Raw genomic sequence first — 26,344 nt, forward strand, 5'->3', positions numbered from 1 at the left:
TATATTTCACAGCTATGTGCAGTCGAAAGTGCTTGTGTGCTTTAGTGCAAAATACATGCATATAAAGCCTATAAAACTTGTATCATCTTCACACCATGAAAATCATTCCAAAACATAAAATAATGTCCATTTAGAATTTTTAAGAAAAAAACAAAAAAAAACAATCTTCAGAAAAATTCCACAAGAGTTCAATTTGACTTGTGCTCAGTGCCTGGTGTATCCTGAATCACAACCGGTGCGTTTTCCGTGCATAGGACAAATTGCCGCACTCACCAGCTCCCATGCACCTGCAGGGGTTAACTCGCCTCCACAGTGTGAGTCCCTGTGCCGCTGTATAAAGCTGGTCCGGTTAATGTTCAGTTACTCCTCATTTCCTCGTGTTTATATAAAACATATAAAGCATCCATAGTGTAGTACTGTTTAAAATTAGTGCCTTTATTACATTCAAAAGTGGCTACTCACATAAGTCAGAGGTTAAAAAACGTTCCTAAAGTACAAACACCGCCGCCGCCTTGTGAGAGAGAGAGTGTGTACACGTTAGGCCACATCCTACGCGTTTCGTCCAATGATTTATTATTAATATTACTAGTATTAGTATTAGGTTTAATTATATATATTTATTAAACCCCCAATTTTTTTTTTACCAATAATATTCCTTTAGATTGGCTTTGGAAATTTACAAACAAAGCAATTTCGAAATTAGATGGGAAACCCTTTTTGAAAGATAAAAAGTGCATTTTATATACAACTATATAGATCAGAACAAAGTGAGGGACAAATAAGAAGGAAATTTAAAAAACCTTAGCGCCTTTTGGATAAAAGAACTGATCATCAAACTACAGCTGCAGTAAAAAAAAACTCACTAATAAGCAACTGGCAAAGAAGCAAAATGAGAATCTAAACCAGGTTTATTTTTATTTTTTGAAAATTTTCATTCAAGTTTAAACATTACAACAGTGTTCAGAAAAAGAAAAACAAACAATACATGCTGACAGATTTTCATATTAGAGAAAAAAAAAAGAACACAGATTTAGGGGGGTAAGGGTGGCGCTCTCTAAAAATTGCTGTATATTCATACTAAACCTATGATTCTACATATTACATGTCTTCATAGATATTAGATACCATTCCAGGGTTACAAAGAAGGAGTAGGGGGTTGTAGAAAGCCCCTTAGGAGGTGTATGTAGGCATTTCTCCATTGGGGTGAGGGGGTTCACTGCCCACTTTGGAGCTAGAATCAGGTAACTTTAGTTTGCCCAGGGAATTAATTCGATTTGCCTTGGCATACCAGGAGGTGTATTGGAAGGTATCCATGAGTTGATGAATTTCTGACATTGAAAAAAAGAGTACTCTATGAAAATCTTCCAGTGTGTGAAAAAACACTTGGTAGTTCCAAGATTTTGTAGCATAGCATCCAGCTTCTCAAGGTACAGGAGTGATTTCAGATCCTTCTTTACCGTAGGGAGAGATGGACTGTGAGTGGAAGTCCAGGCCCACGTGAGTACCCTCTTAGCTGCCAGGAGACATAAGTGCATCCATGGTGTCAGGGGTATTGCTTTCCCTTTGTTTGGGGTGTCCATGTGAGGAGTGGCTGAAAAGATAAATCAGCAAATCTTTAGGTAGTTTTGTGGATGTAATACCATGAATATATTGAATTATTTGATCCCAAAAAGCCTGGATTGAAGTCCAGGGAAAGTGATGTAGGAGTGTCAGCCTGTTAGCGTTGCAACAGGGAAAAACTGCGAGAAGTGGGTTTGCACAATCCATCACTGCAGGTATAAACGCCCTGTGCACAATTTTAAATTGAGTCTCCCTCCATTGTTCATTGGTTATGATCTTGCGTACAGCCTTGTATCCTTCCAGTATTTGTGTAGTGTCCTCCAATTCTGGAAGATCTTTAGACCAAGCTTTCCCAACGAAGTGCTCTGTGGAAGACATAGTGTGTTGCAGGATTTGGGAATATAGTATCGATATAGAGCAAGTTTTCTGTTGTACTGCCTTGTCAACCACTGGATGAAATAGGTTGGTTCTCGCCCATCCCAGTTGTGATTTAACAAAAGCCGCCAGTTGAAGATAGTGGAAGGGATGGTGTGTGGGAAGATTGTACTGTTTTGCAACCACCTGAAAAGGTTGGATGTTGCAGGTGCCTGGCTAAAGTAATGATGCTGCCTGGGTTAGGCCCAATGTAGTCCATATTAAGAATGCTTCATGTGTCATTCCTGCAAGGAACAGCAGATTGCCCTGTATTGGGAGGTGATTTGAGATAGTATAAGGTACCTTCATATGCTTACATACCCCTCTCCATTCCACCGTGTCTCCTATCAAAGAGTTGCTTCTCAGATGAGGTGGCAAGGCCTTGAGAGAAGAGTGGAGTACTGCCGATAGGTAGGATGGGGAGACCAAGGCCGCCTCTAAGGCATGATTGGAATAGTTGGATCTATGCAATAACCAGTCAATACCCTGTCTAAGGAGACATGAAAGGTTGTAAAAGCGGAGGTCAGGTAGCCCCACTCCTCCCTCTTGTTTCAGAAGATGTAATTTTTATCTAGCGATGCACAGTCTCTTGGATTGCCATAGAAAAGTCATCAGTACCTTGTTGAGGTTTTGGATGTCTTTGTGTTTACGCAGACGTGGAAGTGTTTGTAGGGGATATAGCAATCTGGCAAATGAGACCATTTTGTATAAATGGCATCTTCCAAAAAACTATAACGGGAGAGTCCTCCAGGACTTCAGCTCCCTTTTAATCCTATCAAAGATGGGTGGATAGTTAAGGTGGTAGAGAGAAGAGGGATCCCAGCCTATTCTAATACCTAGCTATGTTATGGAATGTTTCCCTATGTGTAATGGGGAGGATTGGGTCCAGCAATGAGAGTGTGTCAATTGTCGTGGAAGTACCTCACTCTAAATCAGGTTTATTAAATACAAAAATTAAAATAATTCACTCACATTTAAAAGTCAGACCACTTTTGGTGGGACCACTTCCCGATGACTGCTTTGTGATACGCCGAAACGTCGAAGGTTACACCACATCATTACGTTACTTCCACCCGTACAAAATTACCCAGGAATCGAGCTGAACGCATGGCAGCTTTTCCTATGAGGGCCATTTACCCTTAATAATCCCCTGTTACACACGCCGGATACCAGGACTATAACTATAAGGCACTTTTAAATGTGAGTGAATAATTTTAAATTGTATATTAATAAACCTAGTTTTACGTCATTGTCAATAAAGGTTCTCCTTTGTCATTTCCATCCATACTTATGAGGTGCCTTCAACGTCATTTCAACAGACTCCCTAGGGGTATCTCGACATGCCTAAATGACCATACTAGCGATAGTTGGTCAACATCCAGGGTGAGTGTACATCTATGCGGGGCTCCCATTCTGAACATCATTGCACAGGAGATGTCAATTTAAGCACAAGCACTTTGTTTCATCACCTAATAGGACGTTATTCATTTTTTTGTGTGCTCTGCATGTTTACATGAATGTAATGAACCCTAAGTGCAGCAAACAGTATTTATACAAATGAGGGACCGATGCACACCGACATCAAAGTAGTCCCTGTACTGCTTTGGACTGACTTTGATGCAAGTTTACACAGGCATTCCCTGAAATCACGGTAAAATTGCCAGTGCAAAATTGTGGGAAAATTGCACGACTTATCTGTGACTCACGCGTCCATAGACCTCAAGATTACACAGGCACTGCTTAAAGTCGCATCAAAATTGCGTGACTTTCAGGTCACACAAGAGTGAAAGGGGCCTAAGTCACTGTGCTGAAAAAAAGGGGAGAGTCGCCCTGGGACTTTAAATGAGGTGGTCACAGTTAGCCACTGAGTAACACGAGTAATAGTAGTATAAATGTTTATTAAAATAATTGTACATACATGGATAATATAGCATACTAGCTCAGCCAATGGATTTGCACATAGTAAAAAGAATAAATCAAGTTGATACAAACATTATACAATGCAGTATATACCAATGCACGCATCAGAAAACCCGACACGCATTTTGCGAGATCATTGCTCGCTCATTAGGGGTGGATGCAGATGAAGTGTATCTAAATACACAAAAAAGATGTGTCATAGTGGTAAATGTAAGAACAATGGCAGAATGGGCCAGAGAAAAATGGCCCAATACTTACCAATGAACGAAACCAGAGTTTCCATCACTGAACCCCTAAATGAACGGCAGCAGCCAGAGTATGGCACGGGAGCTGAGGGGGAGAAGATTAACACAGGTACCCCCAAGGGGGATGCCAGGCGGCGGACATGGCATGGGTGAAGGTGAATGGTCCTAACTGCCTCAGTATGTAACTTGATAGATATCAGTTGTAAACATAGCTGTATATGTCTCAATGGTTTGTCAAATTTATTAAGATGAACAACAAGTTATATAATGTAGTAAAAAAATGTTTGTATAAGAGCATGTATACTGTAGCATAAGTGTATATGTCAAACCTTACTAAATAAGCAGAGTAAACAAGTTATACAATTCTTTGTATAGAAACATACGTGAACTAACCTGATCAATATTGAAGCAGACATAGAGACCATGAACAAAGAAGTGAATCCTGAAAAAATGTGTTTGTTTGGGAAATCAACCCCTATAGTAAGAAAAAAGGGAAAAGGGTGTGTGTAGAGCCATGTTTAAATAAAAAAAAAAGTGCAGGGAATGCAGGTGAAGCACCAGGTGAGTGCTAGGGTGGGGATAGCATATTTACCTTGATATACAAACAGCTGAACAGCAATGGAACTCTGTGACGTGCATAGTATTGGTGAGTGAAGGAAGTGATCTCAGCCATGTCACACCTCTGACTTTTATACCCTAAGAGGTCCGGTCCGTTCCGCCCCCAACACCATGCCAGGGTGGATTGGTAAGCCAACACCATGGTGTCAGCTGCCAATGGGAGTATGCATGCACAATGGACTCCTATCCATCCAAGATGACAGACTGCACTGCACTGGGTGACAGCGTATCCGCGGAAGCCACCCAATGGGTGTAGGAGCATGGCACCAAAATGCTGGTGCCCCCCCCCCCCTCACAAAGTCCATAGGGGGAGGGGGAGGGGAAAGCAGGAAACAAAAATCTCCCTTAGCAAATCGCAGCTCCCATGCCATACATAAAACCGCCAACTGCCAGAGGAGACAGCAAGAAAACAAAGGAACACCACCACTATTGGAGGCAAGATCAAAAGGCTAAAACATGTATATGGCATATATTTGTGAAACAGTGGCTGGTGGTGACAGCAGGCCAGTTTTTGGGCTAAATGGGTGTCTTCCACCCAGATTCAATAGAAACAAAATGAAAGGTCTGCAGTCACCAGTGATACACCTCCATCCCTATATACATGTCCAAAAAAAGGGAGAGTCGCCCTGGGACTTTAAATTAGTACTATTAGTACTACAGTGACTTTAAATAAGTCACTGTGCTGAGTACTATTATACCTAGAATATAAAGTAGCACCACTATCAAACACTAGTAAACGTATGTTCTCAATATAATTGTGCTCAAATTCACACAAATGGTATCCCTTAATAAAAACTTGCATTGTACTCAGCAGCATATACTGAAAAGAGGTGATCGCCTATTAGCCAATGCCACATCAGCCAGAGCATGGTTGTTACTATAATATTAATGCCTGAATGCAAAACATTTTAGGATAGATTCAAATATTAGTAAATGTATTTTCTACATAGGTATGTGCTTAGCTCTATTGCATAGTGGTGTGCTCTGCTACCTTCAAAGGTTCAAGCCATGTGTTCCGTACCAGGCCACGTGCCCTTAACATGGGGAGGGTGCTTTGGGGACATGGACCTCTTCCCAACAACCTTGGACGTTCACCAAAAAGAGGAATGTGAAATGTAAAAAAATAGCATTTTTTTGACAATTCCTTTATTTTAAAATAGCTCCGAGCTGTCTTCTTCCCCGAGCCATCTTCTCCTGCCCCTGTCTCTCCCACCACCATCTTCTCCCCGGGTTGTCTCTCCTGCCACCGCAGTCTTTTCCATCTGCTGTGTTCTTCTGCACCGCCGGTTACCCGCTAATAAAAAAAAGCCAATCTTCTTCTGTGGCTGTCTTCCTCCGCTGTATTATCACCCACTGTGTGGCGTCTCTTACATAGCCATGGGGCGGGCTCTCCAGGTGACGTCATTGATGGCCACAGAAGACTGCCACAAAAGAAGAGCAGATTTTTTTATTAGTGGGTAACCGGCTGTGCAGAAGAACACAGCAATGGGAGAAGACAGTGGCGGCACGAGAGACGGCTTGGGGAGAAGAAACATGAAACACTAGTAAATGTATTTTCTACATATGATTGTGCTAAGCCTAATAGGCTAGTAGTCAGCGCTTATACATTGAAAAACTCAGGCTTTGAAAGATTCAGGGTTCAAATCTCACACAGAGATACTGAAAGATTGCATTGGTGAAAAAAAGGCAAATGATAATTAGCCAAAACAGCATATGCTGAAAATAGGTGAATGACAATTAGCCAATGCACTTTGACCACTTACAGACCGTACCATTTTGCTGGTCAAAGACCAGACCACTTTTTGCGATTCGGCACTACCTCGCTTTAACTGACAATTGTGTGGTCATGCAACGTGGCTCCCAAACAAAATTGACGTCCTTTTTTCCCACAAATAGAGCTTTCTTTTGGTGGTATTTGATCACCTCTCCGTTTTTTATTTTTTGCGCTATAAACAAAAATAGAGCGACAATTTTGAAAAAAACGTATTATTTTTAACTTTTTGTTATAATAGATATCCCACAAAAATATATAAAAAAAAATGTTTTCCCTCAGTTTAGGTCGATATGTATTCTTCTACATATTTTTGGTAAAAAAATATCGCAGTAACTGATTATTGATTGGTTTGCGCAAACGTTATAGCGTTTACAAAATAGGGATAGTTTTATGGCATTTTTATTAATAATTTTTTTTTTACTAGTAATGGCGGTGATCAGCGATTTTTATTGTGACTGCGACATTATGGCGGACACATCGGACATTTTTGACACATTTTTGGAACCATTGTCATTTATACCGCAATCACTGCTATATAAATGCAATGATTCCTGTGTAAATGACACTGGCAGTGGGTGGCAGTGTAGGGGTTAAGTGTTCCTAGGGGTGTGTTACTAACTGTTGGGGGCTTGGCTTTCATTCAGTGAACACTGATCTCTGCTCCAATCACATGGAGCAGAGATCAACGTCACTAGTTGCTAGGCAGAATGGAGAAATGCTGTTTACAACGGCATTTCTTCATTCGACCGCCCCGTGAGACGATCACGGGTATGCCTGCGGCAATCGAGTCCACGGGACCCGTGACCGGACTCACGGGGGTCCCGACCAGCACGGGAGCGCGCCACCGGCAGCGCGCTCACCGATGGCAGGGCGGCAAATTTAAAGGGACATACAGGTAAGCCCATTTGCCTGCCCGTGCCATTCTGCCGACGTACATCGGCGTGCGCTGGTAGGGAACTCGTTAATTCAGCTGATTCTATTTTATTGACTCTTCAAATGCTTGCAATGGGACTGAGACCTGCATATTAGTGTAGTATGATTAAAGAGTGAACATAAATAATTACCGCTTTATAGTCACCAAGTTAAAAAAAAAAAAAAACATGAAATAAACAACATACAACAAAAAGGTAACCTAAATGTTAAATACATGTAACTTTACAGAATAGCAGACATTACTCTGTAATAATCAGTCATAACTGCATTCTTTAACAAAAGAAGGAAAAAACTAGGAATAACAATTGCAATATACATCAATAGATGCACACAAAGTAGAGCACCTCTCACATAAAAATGTTTCTTTCACATACATGGATCATGGTTGCAGTGCAGTGCTATATAATAACCTAGTAGAAATTGGCGTTTGCATATACGCGGAATCGCCAATTGGCGCTGAATTTACTAATGTATGTTCGCTGCTAATATCGCTTTTTTTCATTCACGCGTTTGCCTTTTGAAACCTTAATTGCCTAAAATGGGCGCTATTATATGTAATAGTGCCCAGTACTTCCCAGCGCTATAGTAAAAGACCCCTAGTAATGACAATTGTAGTTGGAGCCTTTGTTGTAATTACAAGAAAATTGAAACATCATTAGAATGGAATGAAAATTGACAAAACCATAATCCATCAACTGCAGAACACTATATTGTTGGAAAATGCTCATATCCTGTACCAATATCCCTGAGCATTGTGGGTCCTTCGGAAGGATTTGATACATGAAGAGCACCATATCAACTCATTAACATTTGGTTGACTATGTAACAATATTATTATCATTATTTGATGTTCACATCAATTTTTATTTTTATTGTGGTGAATCTAAAGCAAACTCAATGTTATATTCCAGTAAGTGCAGCTAATAATATTTTCATTATAGTTTTGACAATGCAGGTGTGTTACTAGTCTGCCTTCTATAAAATTGAAGAGATGATGCTACAAAACAAAACTCACATGGTCATAATTTTTTATGAGACTTTTAACAGTCTGTTGGGGAATAAAAGCAGTATGAGAGATCTGTTGGTCAGCAAGTTCCTGGAAGATTTTCTATTCAACATATCCGGTGCAGACCAGCTTAAAGCCTGAGAGAATCTATTATGTCTCATCATTGTATCATGGCCTCCTCTGGAAACAAACACTTCAAGTCTTCTGCTGCTTTACCCAAACATTATGGCTCCCATAGTTGCTTATCACACACTTCTAAACACTTTGAACATGGTCACAACACCCACCATTTTTTCAGCAGCAAGAGTGCCCATAACATTGGATCAAAGGGGCCCAAGATGTCAGTAGGAAGTTTTCATTTAGGTAAAGCAGGGAATGGACACAGACATGGAATTGGTCATGGTTTTGGAGGATCATATGGTTCTGGAGGCATCACTGCAGTTACTGTTAACCAGGGTCTTTTGGCTCCTCTCAACTTGGAGGTAGACACAAACATCCAAAGAGTCAGAACTGAGGAGAAGAATCAAATCAAAGGTCTCAACAACAAGTTTGCTGACTTTATTGACAAGGTGAGAGTGTTTATTGAATGAAAGCCTATATAAAAATTCATTTTCTTGATGCTACAATAATTACAACTAAGGTGTATTTTTACTGAAGTGAGACACTGTAATAGTAACTATCGTGATTTATCTCCACTGTGCAGCAGTTTAATAAGTTGTGATGAGGAGTAGTGAGGATGATCTCTGCTGTCCATCGCAGCTCAATGAGAAGCTGCCAGTGAGTACTATCCAAATGGTCAGTTTAATAAGAAATGAAAGAAGCACCTCATTGGCTGTTTGTGTAATTTATCTCACTCCCACCGAGGGGACAATAGTAGAGAGATAAGTGGAAAATGGCCTTGATGTGAGGAGAAATCAAGGGGGATTATGTCCTCTGTTTCACCAGTCGCTACTTGGCAATCCCTGTAAAAGATAGAACAGGTATATATACATACAATATCTCACAAAAGTGAGTACACCCCTCACATTTTTGTAAATATTTTATTATATCTTTTTATGCAACAACGCTGAAGAAATTATATTTTGCTACTATGTAAAGTAGTGAGTGTACAGCTTGTATAACAGTGTAAATTAGCTGTCCCCTCAAAATAACTCAACACACAGCCATTAATGTCTAAACCCCTGGCAACAAAAGTGGGTATACCTCTAAGTGAATAGATAAATGAATAACTAAAGTCGCGCTATGGAAAAAATCAGATCTCCAATGTGATAGAAATATGTGAAATAAAATTAATAAAAAAAGTGAAGAGAGAAAAGAAAATATACTGGGTTAGAGCTGCCTGTGCCTGAAGCCCTCACTTCCTTAATAGGGAGGAGAGGGAAATGAAAAGTGTAAAATAAAAAGGTTATGGCGCTAAACCCTATCAGTGATGTGATGAGTTAACCTATCATCAAACCTGGTGTTTATTTTTTATATAGAAAGAAAAAACTGTTGGTGGTAACGTGCATAGATTTCCTAAAATATTTTTATCCTAAAAAAATTGTGTGTGATCAATGTGGAGTCAACATTCGTGTTCCATCATAATTAAAACCAAAGTAGGTATTGAATTATCTTATACGTATCAACCTACTATGGGTGGGTACTAAAAACATGTAAACATTCATTTAGGTATGCAAAAAGGTGGAAATGTTGTTAATATTCAACAATGTGCTAGTTCAAAACAGACTGTGCAAACATGTGCAAAAAAATGTGCAAAAAAGCAACTAAGGATCAGAACAACAGAAATAATTCAACCAAAAAATCGCATGAAGACGCAAACTATGTGCAAAAAACAACAACTAAGGATCAAAACAACCAGGGGTCTGAAATATTTTCAACCAATAATCGCATAAAGACGCATCTATGTCCAGTCCAAAGTAAATATTTGGCTTAATAATACTGCCTTTTCAGATTATTGTTGTAATTGATGCATAAAGTCAATAGGGAATATTTGATTCACTCGTGCAAATAGTGCGGGTTTTCAATTAGAGAACTTCATCCCCGGTGCGCCACTCAGTGCTATAGTATGTGAATGCTCTCACCAGAGTTAATGCCCCTGTGGGGCTGGATGGACCTTCACAATGTAAGCCACTGTGTCGCTCTCTGGTTGCTGCTGGTGCACTGGGTGAAGCTTCGTTATTCCGTCCGTATGGTATCCAATGTTAATTATGTATGAGGAAAGACATATCCATAGTGTAATACATTCTTAACCAAATCGTTCGTTTATTGGTATAAAAAAACTACTCACATTTAATATTAAAAGCATATGCGTATGGAAAAACTCAGCCGTTCGTCTCAAACGAGTGCACACAACGTGGCCACGCCCTACGGGTTTCGTCACTACGACGTCCTCTGGAGCGGCCATGTTGGTGCACCTTACTACTTAAATAGGGTGCAGTGCTCCACTACGCCTGCGCTGAACTGACAGCGCCATTTTGGATGTGGGATGCCCTTACTCTGCTAGGGATGAACACAGTTACTTCCCCTATAGCGCCCTTAGGGGAAACAGATAGAATTAGCCTTGGAGCACTGCAGCCTACCCATAAACCATACCCAATTAAGATAACATTCCTTAGCTTTTTCCCATTTGACCGAAAATTTATATTCAGGGAGGAATATATATAATTACTTCTGTCTGGGGAATATTGAATAAGTAACTCCCAGGTAAAATCGGACAGAAGAGGAAACAAAAGATATGGAATAAAAATGACAATAAAATGCAGTAAATAAATAAATATATGTATAAAAATACATATATAAAATTCACATATATAAAATTCATACATATATAAAAAATTCATACACATATAAAAACTCATACATATATAAAAATTCATACATATATATGAAAAAATTCATACATATATAAAGGGGGTACACATTAATGCTGAAGAAAAACGCATGAAAATTCAAAAAAATTATGTGACATTATTTAAAAAAGTTTTTTTATGTATGCTAATATATGAATTATAAAAATATAGAAGAGGAGATTATTCCAGAGGAAAGTTTTTTCAAGAATAAAATTTTTTTCGGGAAAAACTAAAATTCTTAAAAAGATTTATGTACATGTGGAGGTGCAGGGGAGGTCTGTTTAGAATTGTCCTATAGGTGATTGTGATGCTTGTGACTGTATGTTAGGTTCCAACAGGGGGACCTTTAGATTATTATTACTTCCCAATTGGGGGTAAGACTATTTCTTGTTTGATCGTACTATAAAAATTAAAAATTAAATAATATGTTCTAACCTACAGAGAATTGAATGTAAATAGAAAGTGTATAAAGGGACGTTCATATACCTAAAGTGTCTGGTAGTCAAGTCTTGTTGTAATTCCGACACATCTAATGTATTTTGAATGAATAACATTCGACCCGAACCCAAAGATTTAGGCCATGAAACTCATGCATTGTCTTGTGTTGGGGCAAGTTGGCTACTTATATATGTGGCTAGGTCTTGTCGGAATCCTGCAACATCATGTGTTTGTATGGATAACATTCGACTTTGACCACGGAATATTCGACCAGCATTATCCAATGCTGAGGCAAGCAGTTAACTATTAAAAGTTAGTTAAGAAGCAATTGAGGTCTAAGTCTATGTTCATTCCCCTTGGCTGGAGGGTGTCTAAATTGAAAATCAATTTCGTTTCATTCCTGGATATTTTGATCGTTTTGTCTTCCCCTCTCCAGTGGCCTCTTATTTTGTCTATTCCGTAGAAAATCATTTGTCCAGGGTCCCGGTTGTGGAAATCCCTAAAGTGTTTGGAAACACTGTGTTTCTGGAAGCCTTTTTTGATATTTGCAATATGTTCCCTTATCCTGACTCTTAACTCCCTGGTGGTCCTTCCCACATATTGCTTGTGGCAAGGACACTCAATGACGTAAGTGACGTGGGAGCTACTACAAGTGATCAATTCTTTGATTTTATATTCTTTTCCATTAGAGGTGGATTTAAAAGTAGTTTTCTTTTTTTCCGTCTTTTTGCTATTTCTGCAAGGGAGGCAATTTCCGCACTTATAGAATCCTTTTAGGGTCTCAGAGATTCTTATTTGTTTTGGTGGGTCCACCACATTTTTTACTAATTTATTTCGGAGTGTTGGAGCCCTCCTGTAGATGAACCGTGGTTTGTTCGGCAGCATGGCCTGGAGTGAGCTGTCTGCTTGTAAGATCGGCCAGTGTTTTTTGATGATACGCTCCACGTCTTTGTGTTGCCTGTTGTACCCTGTAAGGAACGCGATATCATGGAGGTTCTGTTTTTGTTTTACTTTCTTGCCTTCTAGTAATTTTTTCCTATCCATATGTTTTACTTCATTTTTTAATTTACGGAGATTTTCTTCCTTATATCCTTTCTTCCTAAACCTTTCGATGACGATTTCCGCCTGCTTATCAAAGTCGTCAGTTTTACTGCAGTTCCTGTACAACCGTAGAAGCTGGCCCTTGGGTATATTCCCTAGCCACCTAGAATGGTGGCAGCTATTTGTGGGAATGTACCCATTCCGATCTGTGGTCTTGAAGAAGGTAGGGGTGCCAAGATTTCCTTCATGTTTGTAAATTTGGAGGTCCAGGTAATCTACACTCTGGGTGTTAAACTTTCCTGTAAATTTAATGTGATATATATTGTTATTAATTTCTCCAAAAAAGTCTTGCAGTTGTTCTACCCTGCCTCCCCATATCAATACAATATCGTCTATATATATTGACGGTAAAATTTTAAATTTTGCCTATGCACTCCATAGATTTGTTCTTCCTCCCATCGGTTCAAAAACAAGTTCGCCACACTTGGAGCGTACTTTGCCTCCATTGCCACGCCTGAACAGGAGTGGGACCAACCCACACACACACAAGATGGAACAGTAAGAACTGATATCCCCCACACACCAGGGTATAGGAGACCCGAAGGGAGGATAATAGGGGAATATGAGCAAGACAGATATAGGGGGAATCATACTCCCTATACACCCAATATTCCGAGACATCACAACAGATACTCTCCTCTAAGGGAATACCCACAATATACCCCATTTAGAAACCGGAGATTTGAAAGAGATTTTTTTCCCAGGGGACAGGAACACAGACCACCAGGCCCGAGAGATACGAGACATGGTCCCCAGAGGGAATGGAGACCTTTTCGATATCCAATAAGGAATCAACAGTACGGGCCCCCCAGAAGAAATGGTGGGTGGAACCCGAGATGGACCAGGGAAGACAATACGAGGAGGAACTATGGGGGAAACGGCCGTCATCGGAACCAAAGAGGGGAAGAAACACACTGGACACAAGACAGAAGACGCATACGAGGAAAGAGAGGAGGCCTCCAGAAAAAGAAGAAGGGAACAATAGGGGAGGGCATTTATAATTTAAGTAAGGTGGTCTTTACGGAGGAAGAGCTCAGGGTGCTGGACATGGGCTTAAAATTTGCCCCAGATAAGGGACTAGATAAATTTGAAACATATATAGACCTCCAAAGATTCGTGAGGAAACTTAACATCAAAAAATTTTTTGCAACCAGGAATCCCCACACAAAGGAAGATAATAACACAATTTACCAACACTCGCAATTAAGAAATAACTCAACCTTTAATCCCAAAGTCCAGCAGGATGAAAACATTAAGGTCTTCAAGAAGATGGTTGAACACGACCTAAGGAACATAGAGGTTAGGAAAACCAAAGGAAAAGGAATATGGGACACCATCAAATCAATAGAAAAGAGAAAGGGGATTATCATCAGACCCGCAGACAAGGGAGGCGGCCTTGTCATTTTGGATAGACAAGACTATGAGAAAGAAATGGAAAACTTGTTGAACATACCTAACACATATAAGAAGTTGAAGAAAAACCCGAAATCAGAATATGAAACTAAACTTAAGAAATATATCAAAAGGGGTAAAGAATTAGGCATTTTGAATAAAAAAGAGGCAAGATACCTACTCCCAAAGGCGGCAAAGACCCCAGTTATATACTACGTCCCTAAGATCCACAAAAATCAAACTCATCCACCCGGGAGACCCATAATAAGTGGAATCGATTCTTTATTTTCCAGGCTAGGGGCATATGTGGATGGCTTCCTACAGCCCTTGGTGATAAAAGGAAGGTCATACTTAAGGGACAGTAAGCAATTACTAGAGGACTTGAATGGAATCCCCATCAGTGAAAGTGACATACTCGTGACGATAGACGTAGAATCGTTATACACAAATATAAAACAAGAGGATGGCATCAGCAGTGTCGAGTGGGCATTGCAACGACTATCGGATTTAAAACAGGAGCAAATAAAATATATCATTGAAGGCCTAAGGATGGCAATGACTTCTAACTATTTCTGGTACAATGGAACTTTCTATACACAGACGAAAGGCGTGGCAATGGGGGCAAAGTACGCTCCAAGTGTGGCGAACTTGTTTTTGAACCGATGGGAGGAAGAACAAATCTATGGAGTGCATAGGCAAAATTTAAAATTTTACCGTCGATATATAGACGATATTGTATTGATATGGGGAGGCACGGTAGAACAACTGCAAGACTTTTTTGGAGAAATTAATAACAATATATATCACATTAAATTTACAGGAAAGTTTAACACCCAGAGTGTAGATTACCTGGACCTCCAAATTTACAAACATGAAGGAAATCTTGGCACCCGTACCTTCTTCAAGACCACAGATCGGAATGGGTACATTCCCACAAATAGCTGCCACCATTCTAGGTGGCTAGGGAATATACCCAAGGGCCAGCTTCTACGGTTGTACAGGAACTGCAGTAAAACTGACGACTTTGATAAGCAGGCGGAAATCGTCATCGAAAGGTTTAGGAAGAAAGGATATAAGGAAGAAAATCTCCATAAATTAAAAAATGAAGTAAAACATATGGATAGGCAAAAATTACTAGAAGGCAAGAAAGTAAAACCAAAACAGAACCTCCATGATATCGCGTTCCTTACAGGGTACAACAGGCAACACAAAGACGTGGAGTGTATCATCAAAAAACACTGGCCGATCTTACAAGCAGACAGCTCACTCCAGGCCATGCTGCCGAACAAACCACGGTTCATCTACAGGAGGGCTCCAACACTCCGAAATAAATTAGTAAAAAATGTGGTGGACCAACCAAAACAAATAAGAATCTCTGAGACCCTAAAAGGATTCTATAAGTGCGGAAATTGCCTCCCTTGCAGAAATAGCAAAAAGACGGAAAAAAAGAAAACTACTTTTAAATCCACCTCTAATGGAAAAGAATATAAAATCAAAGAATTGATCACTTGTAGTAGCTCCCACGTCACTTACGTCATTGAGTGTCCTTGCCACAAGCAATATGTGGGAAGGACCACCAGGGAGTTAAGAGTCAGGATAAGGGAACATATTGCAAATATCAAAAAGGCTTCCAGAAACACAGTGTTTCCAAACACTTTAGGGATTTCCACAACCGGGACCCTGGACAAATGATTTTCTACGGAATAGACAAAATAAGAGGCCACTGGAGAGGGGAAGACAAAACGATCAAAATATCCAGGAATGAAACAAAATGGATTTTCAATTTAGACACCCTCCAGCCAAGGGGAATGAACATAGACTTAGACCTCAATTGCTTCTTAACTAACTTTTAATAGTTAACTGCTTGCCTCAGCATTGGATAATGCTGGTCGAATATTCCGTGGTCAAAGTCGAATGTTATCCATACAAACACATGATGTTGCAGGATTCCGACAAGACCTAGCCACATATATAAGTAGCCAACTTGCCCCAACACAAGACAATGCATGAGTTTCATGGCCTAAATCTTTGGGTTCGGGTCGAATGTTATTCATTCAAAATACATTAGATGTGTCGGAATTACAACAAGACTTGACTACCAGACACTTTAGGTATATGAACGTCCCTTTATACACTTTCTATTTACATTCAATTCTCTGTAGGTTAGAACATATTATTTAATTTTTAATTTTTATAGTACGATCAAACAAGAAATAGTCTTACCCCCAATTGGGAAGTAATAATAATCTAAAGGTCCCCCTGTTGGAACCTAACATACAGTCACAAGCATCACAATCACCTATAGGACAATTCTAAACAGACCTCCCCTGCACCTCCACATGTACATAAATCTTTTTAAGAATTTTAGTTTTTCCCAAAAAAAACTTTATTCTTGAAAAAACTTTCCTCTGGAATAATCTCCTCTTCTATATTTTTATAATTCATATATTAGCATACATAAAAAAACTTTTTTAAATAATGTCACATCATTTTTTTGAATTTTCATGCGTTTTTCTTCAGCATTAATGTGTACCCCCTTTATATATGTATGAATTTTTTCATATATATGTATGAATTTTTATATATGTATGAGTTTTTATATATAAAATAGGGAAAGCTAGTGCGCTCAACCTAAGATAACTTACAGAGAGGAAGTAATGTATCTAGGAAGCAGCCAGCATAAAAAAGTGTTCTCTGCACCAAAATTAGATAAATGAAAATGAAAATGCGGCGCTACCAAAAAAGTGCTAAATAAAAATGAGTGTATGGTAATCTCAAAATAAATGTGGATCAAAATGTTATTCACTAAATATAAATACAATGGAAAATAAATATATCAAAAATTCAAACAAATATGCGTGTATGCAAATATATGCAAAATTAGTGAATAAAAAATTGTGGAGAAATATTCAAACCCCTAAACAATCCACATAGACAATCCCAATCCAAACAAACATAATAAAATAACCATATGAAGAATAAAAAATAGTGAATATCGTGAAAAAATGAATATTTAGACATATGATGCAAACACGTGATAGTCCATAAATTTAAAGTGCATTAATGACTAATGCCATTGTAAAATTAATAAATAGAGTTCATGCAAAAGATGTGAAGAGGCGATTCCCACAAGTGATAGATCACTGCAAACTTCAGTGCTTAATGGGTGCACCACCTATTTCCCCCAGCCTCTCACCTCCAATATCTGGTATACAGGCACTGTGTACAAGGGGTAACTGCTGGCTTCTATTTCGTTTCCACTGCTTCACCGCTGATTAACTTTTCACTGTGAGGATAAATGTTACATGCCCTCCCAATAGCTCCAGGATATCCAGGCCATAAAGAGTGGAAAAACACAGAGGGCTCTCATGTGTAGTAACTTGGCTATTTTATTGAAAACAACAGTAAAATCCACACTTACATTTAAAATATCAGCAGAGTGTGCAGCAGACGCGGACTTCCGGTTTCGGCCGTAAACCGGAAGTGATGGGTCCGACACCGAATTCCTTCCCTGACGCGTTGCGTTACAGAACGTAACTTTTTCAAAGGGTGCTTTGAAAAAGTTACGTTCTGTAACGCAACGCGTCAGGGAAGGAATTCGGTGTCGGACCCATCACTTCCGGTTTACGGCCGAAACCGGAAGTCCGCGTCTGCTGCACACTCTGCTGATATTTTAAATGTAAGTGTGGATTTTACTGTTGTTTTCAATAAAATAGCCAAGTTACTACACATGAGAGCCCTCTGTGTTTTTCCACTCTTTATGGCCTGGATATCCTGGAGCTATTGGGAGGGCATGTAACATTTATCCTCACAGTGAAAAGTTAATCAGCGGTGAAGCAGTGGGAACGAAATAGAAGCCAGCAGTTACCCCTTGTACACAGTGCCTGTATACCAGATATTGGAGGTGAGAGGCTGGGGGAAATAGGTGGTGCACCCATTAAGCACTGAAGTTTGCAGTGATCTATCACTTGTGGGAATCGCCTCTTCACATCTTTTGCATGAACTCTATTTATTAATTTTACAATGGCATTAGTCATTAATGCACTTTAAATTTATGGACTATCACGTGTTTGCATCATATGTCTAAATATTCATTTTTTCACGATATTCACTATTTTTTATTCTTCATATGGTTATTTTATTATGTTTGTTTGGATTGGGATTGTCTATGTGGATTGTTTAGGGGTTTGAATATTTCTCCACAATTTTTTATTCACTAATTTTGCATATATTTGCATACACGCATATTTGTTTGAATTTTTGATATATTTATTTTCCATTGTATTTATATTTAGTGAATAACATTTTGATCCACATTTATTTTGAGATTACCATACACTCATTTTTATTTAGCACTTTTTTGGTAGCGCCGCATTTTCATTTTCATTTATCATGAGTTTTTATATGTGTATGAATTTTTTATATATGTATGAATTTTATATATGTGAATTTTATATATGTATTTTTATACATATATTTATTTATTTACTGCATTTTATTGTCATTTTTATTCCATATCTTTTGTTTCCTCTTCTGTCCGATTTTACCTGGGAGTTACTTATTCAATATTCCCCAGACAGAAGTAATTATATATATTCCTCCCTGAATATAAATTTTCGGTCAAATGGGAAAAAGCTAAGGAATGTTATCTTAATTGGGTATGGTTTATGGGTAGGCTGCAGTGCTCCAAGGCTAATTCTATCTGTTTCCCCTAAGGGCGCTATAGGGGAAGTAACTGTGTTCATCCCTAGCAGAGTAAGGGCATCCCACATCCAAAATGGCGCTGTCAGTTCAGCGCAGGCGTAGTGGAGCACTGCACCCTATTTAAGTAGTAAGGTGCACCAACATGGCCGCTCCAGAGGACGTCGTAGTGACGAAACGCGTAGGGTGTGGCCACGTTGTGTGCACTCGTTTGAGACGAACGGCTGAGTTTTTCCATACGCATATGCTTTTAATATTAAATGTGAGTAGTTTTTTATACCAATAAACAAACGATTTGGTTAAGAATGTATTACACTATGGATATGTCTTTCCTCATACATAATTAACGTTGGATACCATACGGACGGAATAACGAAGCTTCACCCAGTGCACCAGCAGCAACCAGAGAGCGACACAGTGGCTTACATTGTGAAGGTCCATCCAGCCCCACAGGGGCATTAACTCTGGTGAGAGCATTCACATACTATAGCACTGAGTGGCGCACCGGGGATGAAGTTCTCTAATTGAAAACCCGCACTATTTGCACGAGTGAATCAAATATTCCCTATTGACTTTATGCATCATTATGCATCAATTACAACAATAATCTGAAAAGGCAGTATTATTAAGCCAAATATTTACTTTGGACTGGACATAGATGTGTCTTTATGCGATTATTGGTTGAAAATATTTCAGACCCCTGGTTGTTTTGATCCTTAGTTGTTGTTTTTTGCACATAGTTTGCGTCTTCATGCGATTTTTTGGTTGAATTATTTCTGTTGTTCTGATCCTTTTTGCACATTTTTTTACACATGTTTGCACAGTCTGTTTTGAACTAGCACATTGTTGAATATTAACAACATTTCCACCTTTTTGCATACCTAAATGAATGTTTACATGTTTTTAGTACCCACCCATAGTAGGTTGATACGTATAAGATAATTCAATACCTACTTTGGTTTTAATTATGATGGAACACGAATGTTGACTCCACATTGATCACACACAATTTTTTTAGGATAAAATTATTTTAGGAAATCTATGCACGTTACCACCAACAGTTTTTTCTTTCTATATAAAAAATAAACACCAGGTTTGATGATAGGTTAACTCATCACATCACTGATAGGGTTTAGCGCCATAACCTTTTTATTTTACACTATACCTCTAAGTGAAAATGTCCAAATTGGGCCCAAAGTGTTAATATTTTGTGTGGCCACCATTTTTTTCCGGCACTGCCTTAACCCTCTTGGGCATGGAGTTCCCCAGAGCTTCACAGGTTGCCACTGGAGTCCTCTTCCACTCCTCCATGACGATATCACGGAGCTGGTGGAAGTTAAAGACCTTGCACTCCTCCACCTTCCATTTGAGGATGCCCCACAGATGCTCAATAGGCTTTAGGTGTGGAGACATACTGGGCCAGTCAATCACTTTTACCCTCAGCTTTTTTTTTCAAATCAACAAAAGTTTTATTGATGTTAACATTAGGTACCACATAAAGTAATTACAGAGATAGACAGTCAATGACCAGTAATATTTGTTACATTTCTAGTAGTTTACAGAGATTTTAATAGTGTGTGACCACTGACCTCCACCCCATACATTGTGAATCCCTGCAAGGGACCCGTCATCTTCGCCGTTCCCTTATCCAGGGGGAAAGCGAACATGACAATACACATATCCGGTTCATAAGGAAACTCGAACCTGTCACAAAATAGATGGAGAGTAAGAAAAAAAAAAAAAAAGGGGGAAAGAGGTACCATAAATGGGTTAGAAAAAATAGACAAACCCCAAACATAGAACATGAAGTAAACTAATACAAAAAAAAGCTCTCTCTAGTCATATAGCCACTCCCATCATTGAGAAAGGTGCTTATATCATAGTATGCACCATCAGGTGTACCCCGCTCAGTGCTCCATCATCTTTCTACTGCACCACGCTCAAAGCCAATCATCCCATTAGCAATCTATCCAATGCTAGTTGTGGGGGCGCCACATCCGGCGATCCCAACCAACACTGCCATATACCGTAGAATTTATTGGGTGACTTCCTGTGTTGATAACTATTTTTTTCCCTCACAAGGGTGTTGTTAACTTGCTGGATCCATTGTGTAACCCCAGGTACAGTGGCCGAGAGCCAGAGACGGCCAATCAATTTTCTAGCCAAATAAAGGAGCCTTGTGAGCGCGATGTACACCAAGGGGGTATACAGGCCCTCATCGAGACTACCCAAGAGGCATGTCAATGGGTCTACTGCCAATTGCACCCGGAAAACATTATTAATTTTGGCCACAACAGCATTCCAGTACCTTACTAATTTAGGGCATCTCCATAGCATGTGGATTAGGTCCCCCGTGTGGGCCTGACATTTTGGACAAATGGGAGTGTCTCTTCTTCCCCACTTATGTAGCTGCTCCTGTGTGCTGTATACACGGTGTAATATAAACAAATGAGACAGCCTCTGAGCTGCAGATACAGACACCACCGGTCCTACCTCCAGGATCTGTTCCCACTGTTCGCCATCAATAGGACCAATATCTCTCTCCCACTTTTCTCTACATGGCAGAAGGTCAGGAGCTTGTATGTGCGACAGTAGCTGGGTATAAAATCTGGAAATAGCCCCTTTTTTCTCTGATTCAACAAATTTAGAATTCAAAAATGCAGAGTCGTCCAAGCAAAGGTCAGACTGCCTGCCCTGTGCTTCCACTGCATGCTTTAGTTGAATATATTGGAAATAATGGCCCCCGAGGGGCGGAAACTCCACCGACAGGAGAGGGTACGGCTTTAGCCTAGGTCCCTGTAAGATCTGACCTAGAAACCTTATTCCTGCTCTCCTCCATACCGGATTCTTGGGAACCCTAGCCAAGGCTGGGTAGTGTCTATTTCGCCAGATGGGGGTATAGCTCATGTAACCCGTCACTCCCAGTATACTCCTGACTTCTCTCCATACTTTCCTCAGTAGTTGAGCCGTAGGGGCGCCAGGTGGTACATTAGGGAATCCCATTTCCATATGGGATAGGGCTGTGTAGGTTTCAGTCTGATCCAGTTATAGTCTCTTTGAGGGGTCCCTGTTTGTCTCCAAGTCCCAACCCGTGAAGTGTTGTAATTGGGCCGCAAGGTAATACAGCTGTGGGTGTGGAACAGCCATGCCACCCCAATCCTTAGGGTATTGTAGGGTAGTTTTATGCGTGCCACCCCACCCTTCCAAATAAGGGCTCCAAAATTTGATTCAATTCGCCTGAACCAATACTGTGGTATCCACACTGGGGCATTATGCAGGATATACAGCAGCTGTGGGGCCCAAATCATCTTAGTGAGGTTTACGCGCCCGGTCACTGAGAGCGGCAGCCTGCACCAGCTAGCTTGCTTTTGTTGAAATGTGCGCAATAGTGGTTTAAGATTCAGTGTGATATAGTCGCCCGAGTTTCCGGTCACTACTATGCCCAAATATTTGAAAGTGGTAACTACAGGTATATGTGAAAGATCCGCCGCCAATGGCAAGAGAGCGGACTTGTGCCAATTAATGGTGAAGCCAGATAACTGACCAAATTGGTCAATCAATCAGTGTCTCTCAGTGTCTCTCAGGGAACCCGCGGTGTCACCTAAGTACAGTAGTGTGTCATCCGCGTATAGTGAAATCTTTTCTTCCTGACAGCCATGGCGCAAACCTACTATGTGAGGTGACTCCCTCACTCTAGCCGCCAGAGGTTCCAAGGCAAGGGCAAACAGCAGGGGTGACAATGGGCACCCCTGCCGCGTACCCCTAAACAACGGAAATGCCTCAGATAGGGTGTCATTAATCCTCACTCTGGCCGTAGGGGCCCTATACAGCAGCTGCACCCAAGAAGTGAATGTATCACCCAGCCCAAATCGCCGCAGCACCTCCCACAAATACTTCCATTCCACGCTGTCAAAGGCCTTGGCAGCGTCAAGGGAGAAAACAGCTCTATTGTTGGGATTGTCAACTGGGATTTGTGTATTAAGAAACAGTCGTCAGATATTCAGTGATGTGGATCTAGTTGGGATAAAGCCGGATTGGTCTGGATCCACCAGGTCTGCCACCACCCCCGACAGTCTAGTAGCCAGTACCCTAGCCAAAATCTTCACGTCAGTGTTGAGAAGTGATATGGGTCGATATGAGTAAGGCTGTAGAAGGTCTTTATCAGGCTTCGGCATGACCACAATAGTTTCATAGTTTCATAGTTAGTAAGGTTGAATAAAGACACCAGTCCATCTAGTTCAACCTGAGTGTCTACAATTGTCCCTATCCCTGTACTTTACACACTCACATTGGTCCCTACCCACAATCAAAGGTCCCCATTCATATACTAGGGCCAATTTTGGACAGATGCCAATTAACCTACCTGCATGTCTTTGGTTTGTGGGAGGAAACCGGAGTACCCGGAGGAAACCCACGCAGGCACAGGGAGAACATGCAAACTCCAGGCAGGCAGTGTCGTGGTTGGGATTCGAACCAGCGACCCTTCTTACTGCTAGGTGAGAGTGCTAACCACTACACCACTGTGCCGCCCAAATGATGGCCTCATTCATGGAAGCGGGTAAACCGCCCCCATGGAGGGCATCATTCAGGGTGGCCAACAGAGTGGGAAGGAGAACATCTCCATATTCCCCATATATTTCAGTGGGTAGGCCATCCACACCTGGCGACTTGTTATTCGCCAACTGCGCCACTGCCAGGGAAAGTTCCTCCAGAGTTATTGGGACGTTAAGTGCGGCCCGAGCCTGTTGCGACAAGTACGGAAGGGAGCGCTGGTCCAAAAATTGGTCCAGTTCCTCCTTCGAGGGATGGACCTTAGAGTCGTATAAATCCCTGAAAAGGTTAGAAAATACCTCGGGACTGCGACTTTGATCTGTAATCACATTTCCTACTGTATTCCGTATACATTCAATGTGTGTGCTGTCCTGTTGGGTTCTAGCAATCATTGCAAGCAAATGACCAGTATTCTTCCCTTCATTAAAATATTTTTGTTGGAGAAAAAAACTTTTATTCTCCATGCCTAAAACAGAGACCTGTCTATAGAGTACCTGTACCTCCTGCCATTTACGCTCTGAGGCAGGGTAGGGATCAGAAATATATGTTTCCTCCGCCTTGGCAGCCTCCTGCATCACTATGTTCTCCCATTCTTTGGTATTTGTTTTAATGAGGGTGATTTGTCTAATGATCAGTCCTCTCAGATGGGCCTTCAAGGCATCCCATACCAACATAGATGTTGCCGATCCCCGATTAATCTCCAGGAACTCCCGAAGGGCCCCCAGGGACAAATCAGGCTCTGGGAAGAGTGCAAGCCAAAACGGGCTCACCTTCCACAGCTTGCACTTAGGGCTAGGGATAGCGTTGATATGAGCACATAAGAGAGAATGGTCTGAAATGTTGCGTAGGGCATACACCACCGAGGTGGTGAGAGAGTGTGCCAGGTCATTACCCAAACATAGATCAATTCTAGATAAGCATTTATAAGATACTGAGTAACAGTATGTTTGTCCATAACATTATTGTAATCTCCCAGTGCCCACACCGGTAGGTTAGGGTGCACTGCTAGAAATCTTGTCAGGCAAGTCAGGGTTTCAAACAAGAAGGGTGGAGGGACATAAAGGTTAGCAATGATACCGTTTAAACCTGCCAGTTTACAAAGCAAAAAGATGTATCTGCCCTGGTCATCAATTAGGGATTGTTGCAGCTGAAAAGGCACATGACGTGAGATAAGTATGCTAACCCCTTAGAGTAAGCTGTGTGGGTGGAGTGAAACTGAGTGGGGAACCCACGGCTTCTAAGTGCAGAGATAGTAGAAGGCTGAAGGTGGGTTTCCTGCAAGCATACTACTCAGGGTTTATACCTTTTTATGGTGGAGAAAAAAGCCACTCTCTTCACTCCATCCCCCAGCCCCCTCACATTCCACGACACTAGAGTGGTTTCAGTAGCCATTAGGTGTCAAACTTATATGCAACTGACTGGTGGTAATGTAAATACAGGCATATCATAGGCATAGCCTCCTCCCCGCAGCCATTACAAACACAAATGAGGTATACCCATTCCATGGATTGGGGAATAATGGAGCAGTGCCATATAGGCCACAGAGCAACATAGGGTTCAACTTCATGCAGGAGAACAAAAATCACACTATGCCTGCTGTCAGCAAGATGTAGACTAGAGAGTGGAACCCTATCTTTCACTAACCTGAAAGACAGGTTCCAGCATAACATCAAAAAACAAGAAAAATACTGAAAAAAGGGGAGGGGGAAACAAAAATGCAGGAGCACATTTCTCAACTGTTTGTCCACACTGGACTGGTATAGGGGGGCCCCAGTGTCTCAGTTCAGGTGATCCAAAGGGACTTGCAGATCCAGATCATCTGTGGAGTGTAGAAAAAGCACAAATGTTATATAACTTTCCGCCTTACAAAAGAAAAAAATGGAAAGGTGATCAAACTTCCTCTGTCCTGCCACCAGGAAGTGCATAGCAGCCAGAACAGCCCACACAAAAAAAAAGGAAGGGATAGGAAGAAGGGGCCACCGGAGAGATCAATACAAGGAAATGAAGTAGAGTGTAGTCAACCCCTGGAGGCCGCAGCTTTCTTAAGGGTGTGTTCTGCTCGATCCAGCCAGTGAAACGCATTAGCAGGGTTGTCAACGAAATGCGTTTCCCCATTCGCTGCAACTCTGAGCTTGGCCGGGTACAACATGGCATATGCGATGTCATATTTTCGAAGTCGCTTTTTAACTTCTGTGAACTTGGATCGCTTGCGCTGCAATTCTGCGGAGAAATCCGGATAAAATGATATGCGGGCATTATCAATTTTCATAAGGTCTTCTTTAGTTCTGGCTTGGATCAGGGCAGCATCACGATCTTTGTAGTTCATCATTTTAAACAAAAACGACCGCGGAGGCTCCCCTGGGTTAGGCGGCCTGGGTAGGACTCGATGGGCCCTCTCCACTGTAAACATAGGAGAGAAGGCATCCTTAACAAAAGTGTCAAGCAGCTAGTTCTCTATAAATGCTACCGGGTTCTTTCCCTCTACCCTCTCGGGTATGCCCACTGTGCGGACATTATTGCGTCTTTGCCTGTTCTCCATGTCTTCCAAACGGGCAGAGTGACCCGTGATAACAGATTGCATATGTCGCATGTCCCTCTACAATGGTGCCACATCATCCTCAACATTGCTTAATCTGTCTTCTAGGGCAGCCGTGCGGGCCCGCAGCTTCTGCATGTCCTGTCTGACTAGAGTCAGTTCCAGCTGAACCCCCTTTATTTCTGTAGTTAAAGTGGTAATGGATGCATTACAAGAGGTAACTGCGGTGTAAATGTCCCTGAGGGTGGGTTTCGGTGCCTGCGCCTCCTGATCTGGTGGGGCTGCGCCATTACTGACAGGGCCTGG

At 41.0% G+C, this 26,344-nt stretch overlaps 1 protein-coding gene across 2 annotated transcripts in view; it reads left to right on the plus strand.

The window, feature by feature from the left end:
• Nucleotides 1–8,577: 8,577 nt before the first annotated feature.
• The window catches only part of LOC143983838 (keratin, type II cytoskeletal cochleal-like), a 51,399-nt gene continuing 33,632 nt past the window's right edge, over nucleotides 8,578–26,344 (plus strand). For both annotated transcript variants that reach the window (XM_077483936.1, XM_077483935.1), the window contains exon 1: nucleotides 8,578–9,039. In XM_077483936.1, coding sequence (XP_077340062.1) covers nucleotides 8,623–9,039 — 417 coding nt within the window. In that variant the 5' untranslated portion in view covers nucleotides 8,578–8,622. The remainder of the gene's footprint in view (nucleotides 9,040–26,344) is intronic.

This window comes from Lithobates pipiens, unplaced genomic scaffold (genome assembly GCF_037356315.1).
Source record: "Lithobates pipiens isolate NorthernLeopardFrog02 unplaced genomic scaffold, aLitPip1_a1.2 Scaffold_16, whole genome shotgun sequence".
Classification (NCBI taxonomy): Eukaryota; Metazoa; Chordata; class Amphibia; order Anura; family Ranidae; genus Lithobates; species Lithobates pipiens.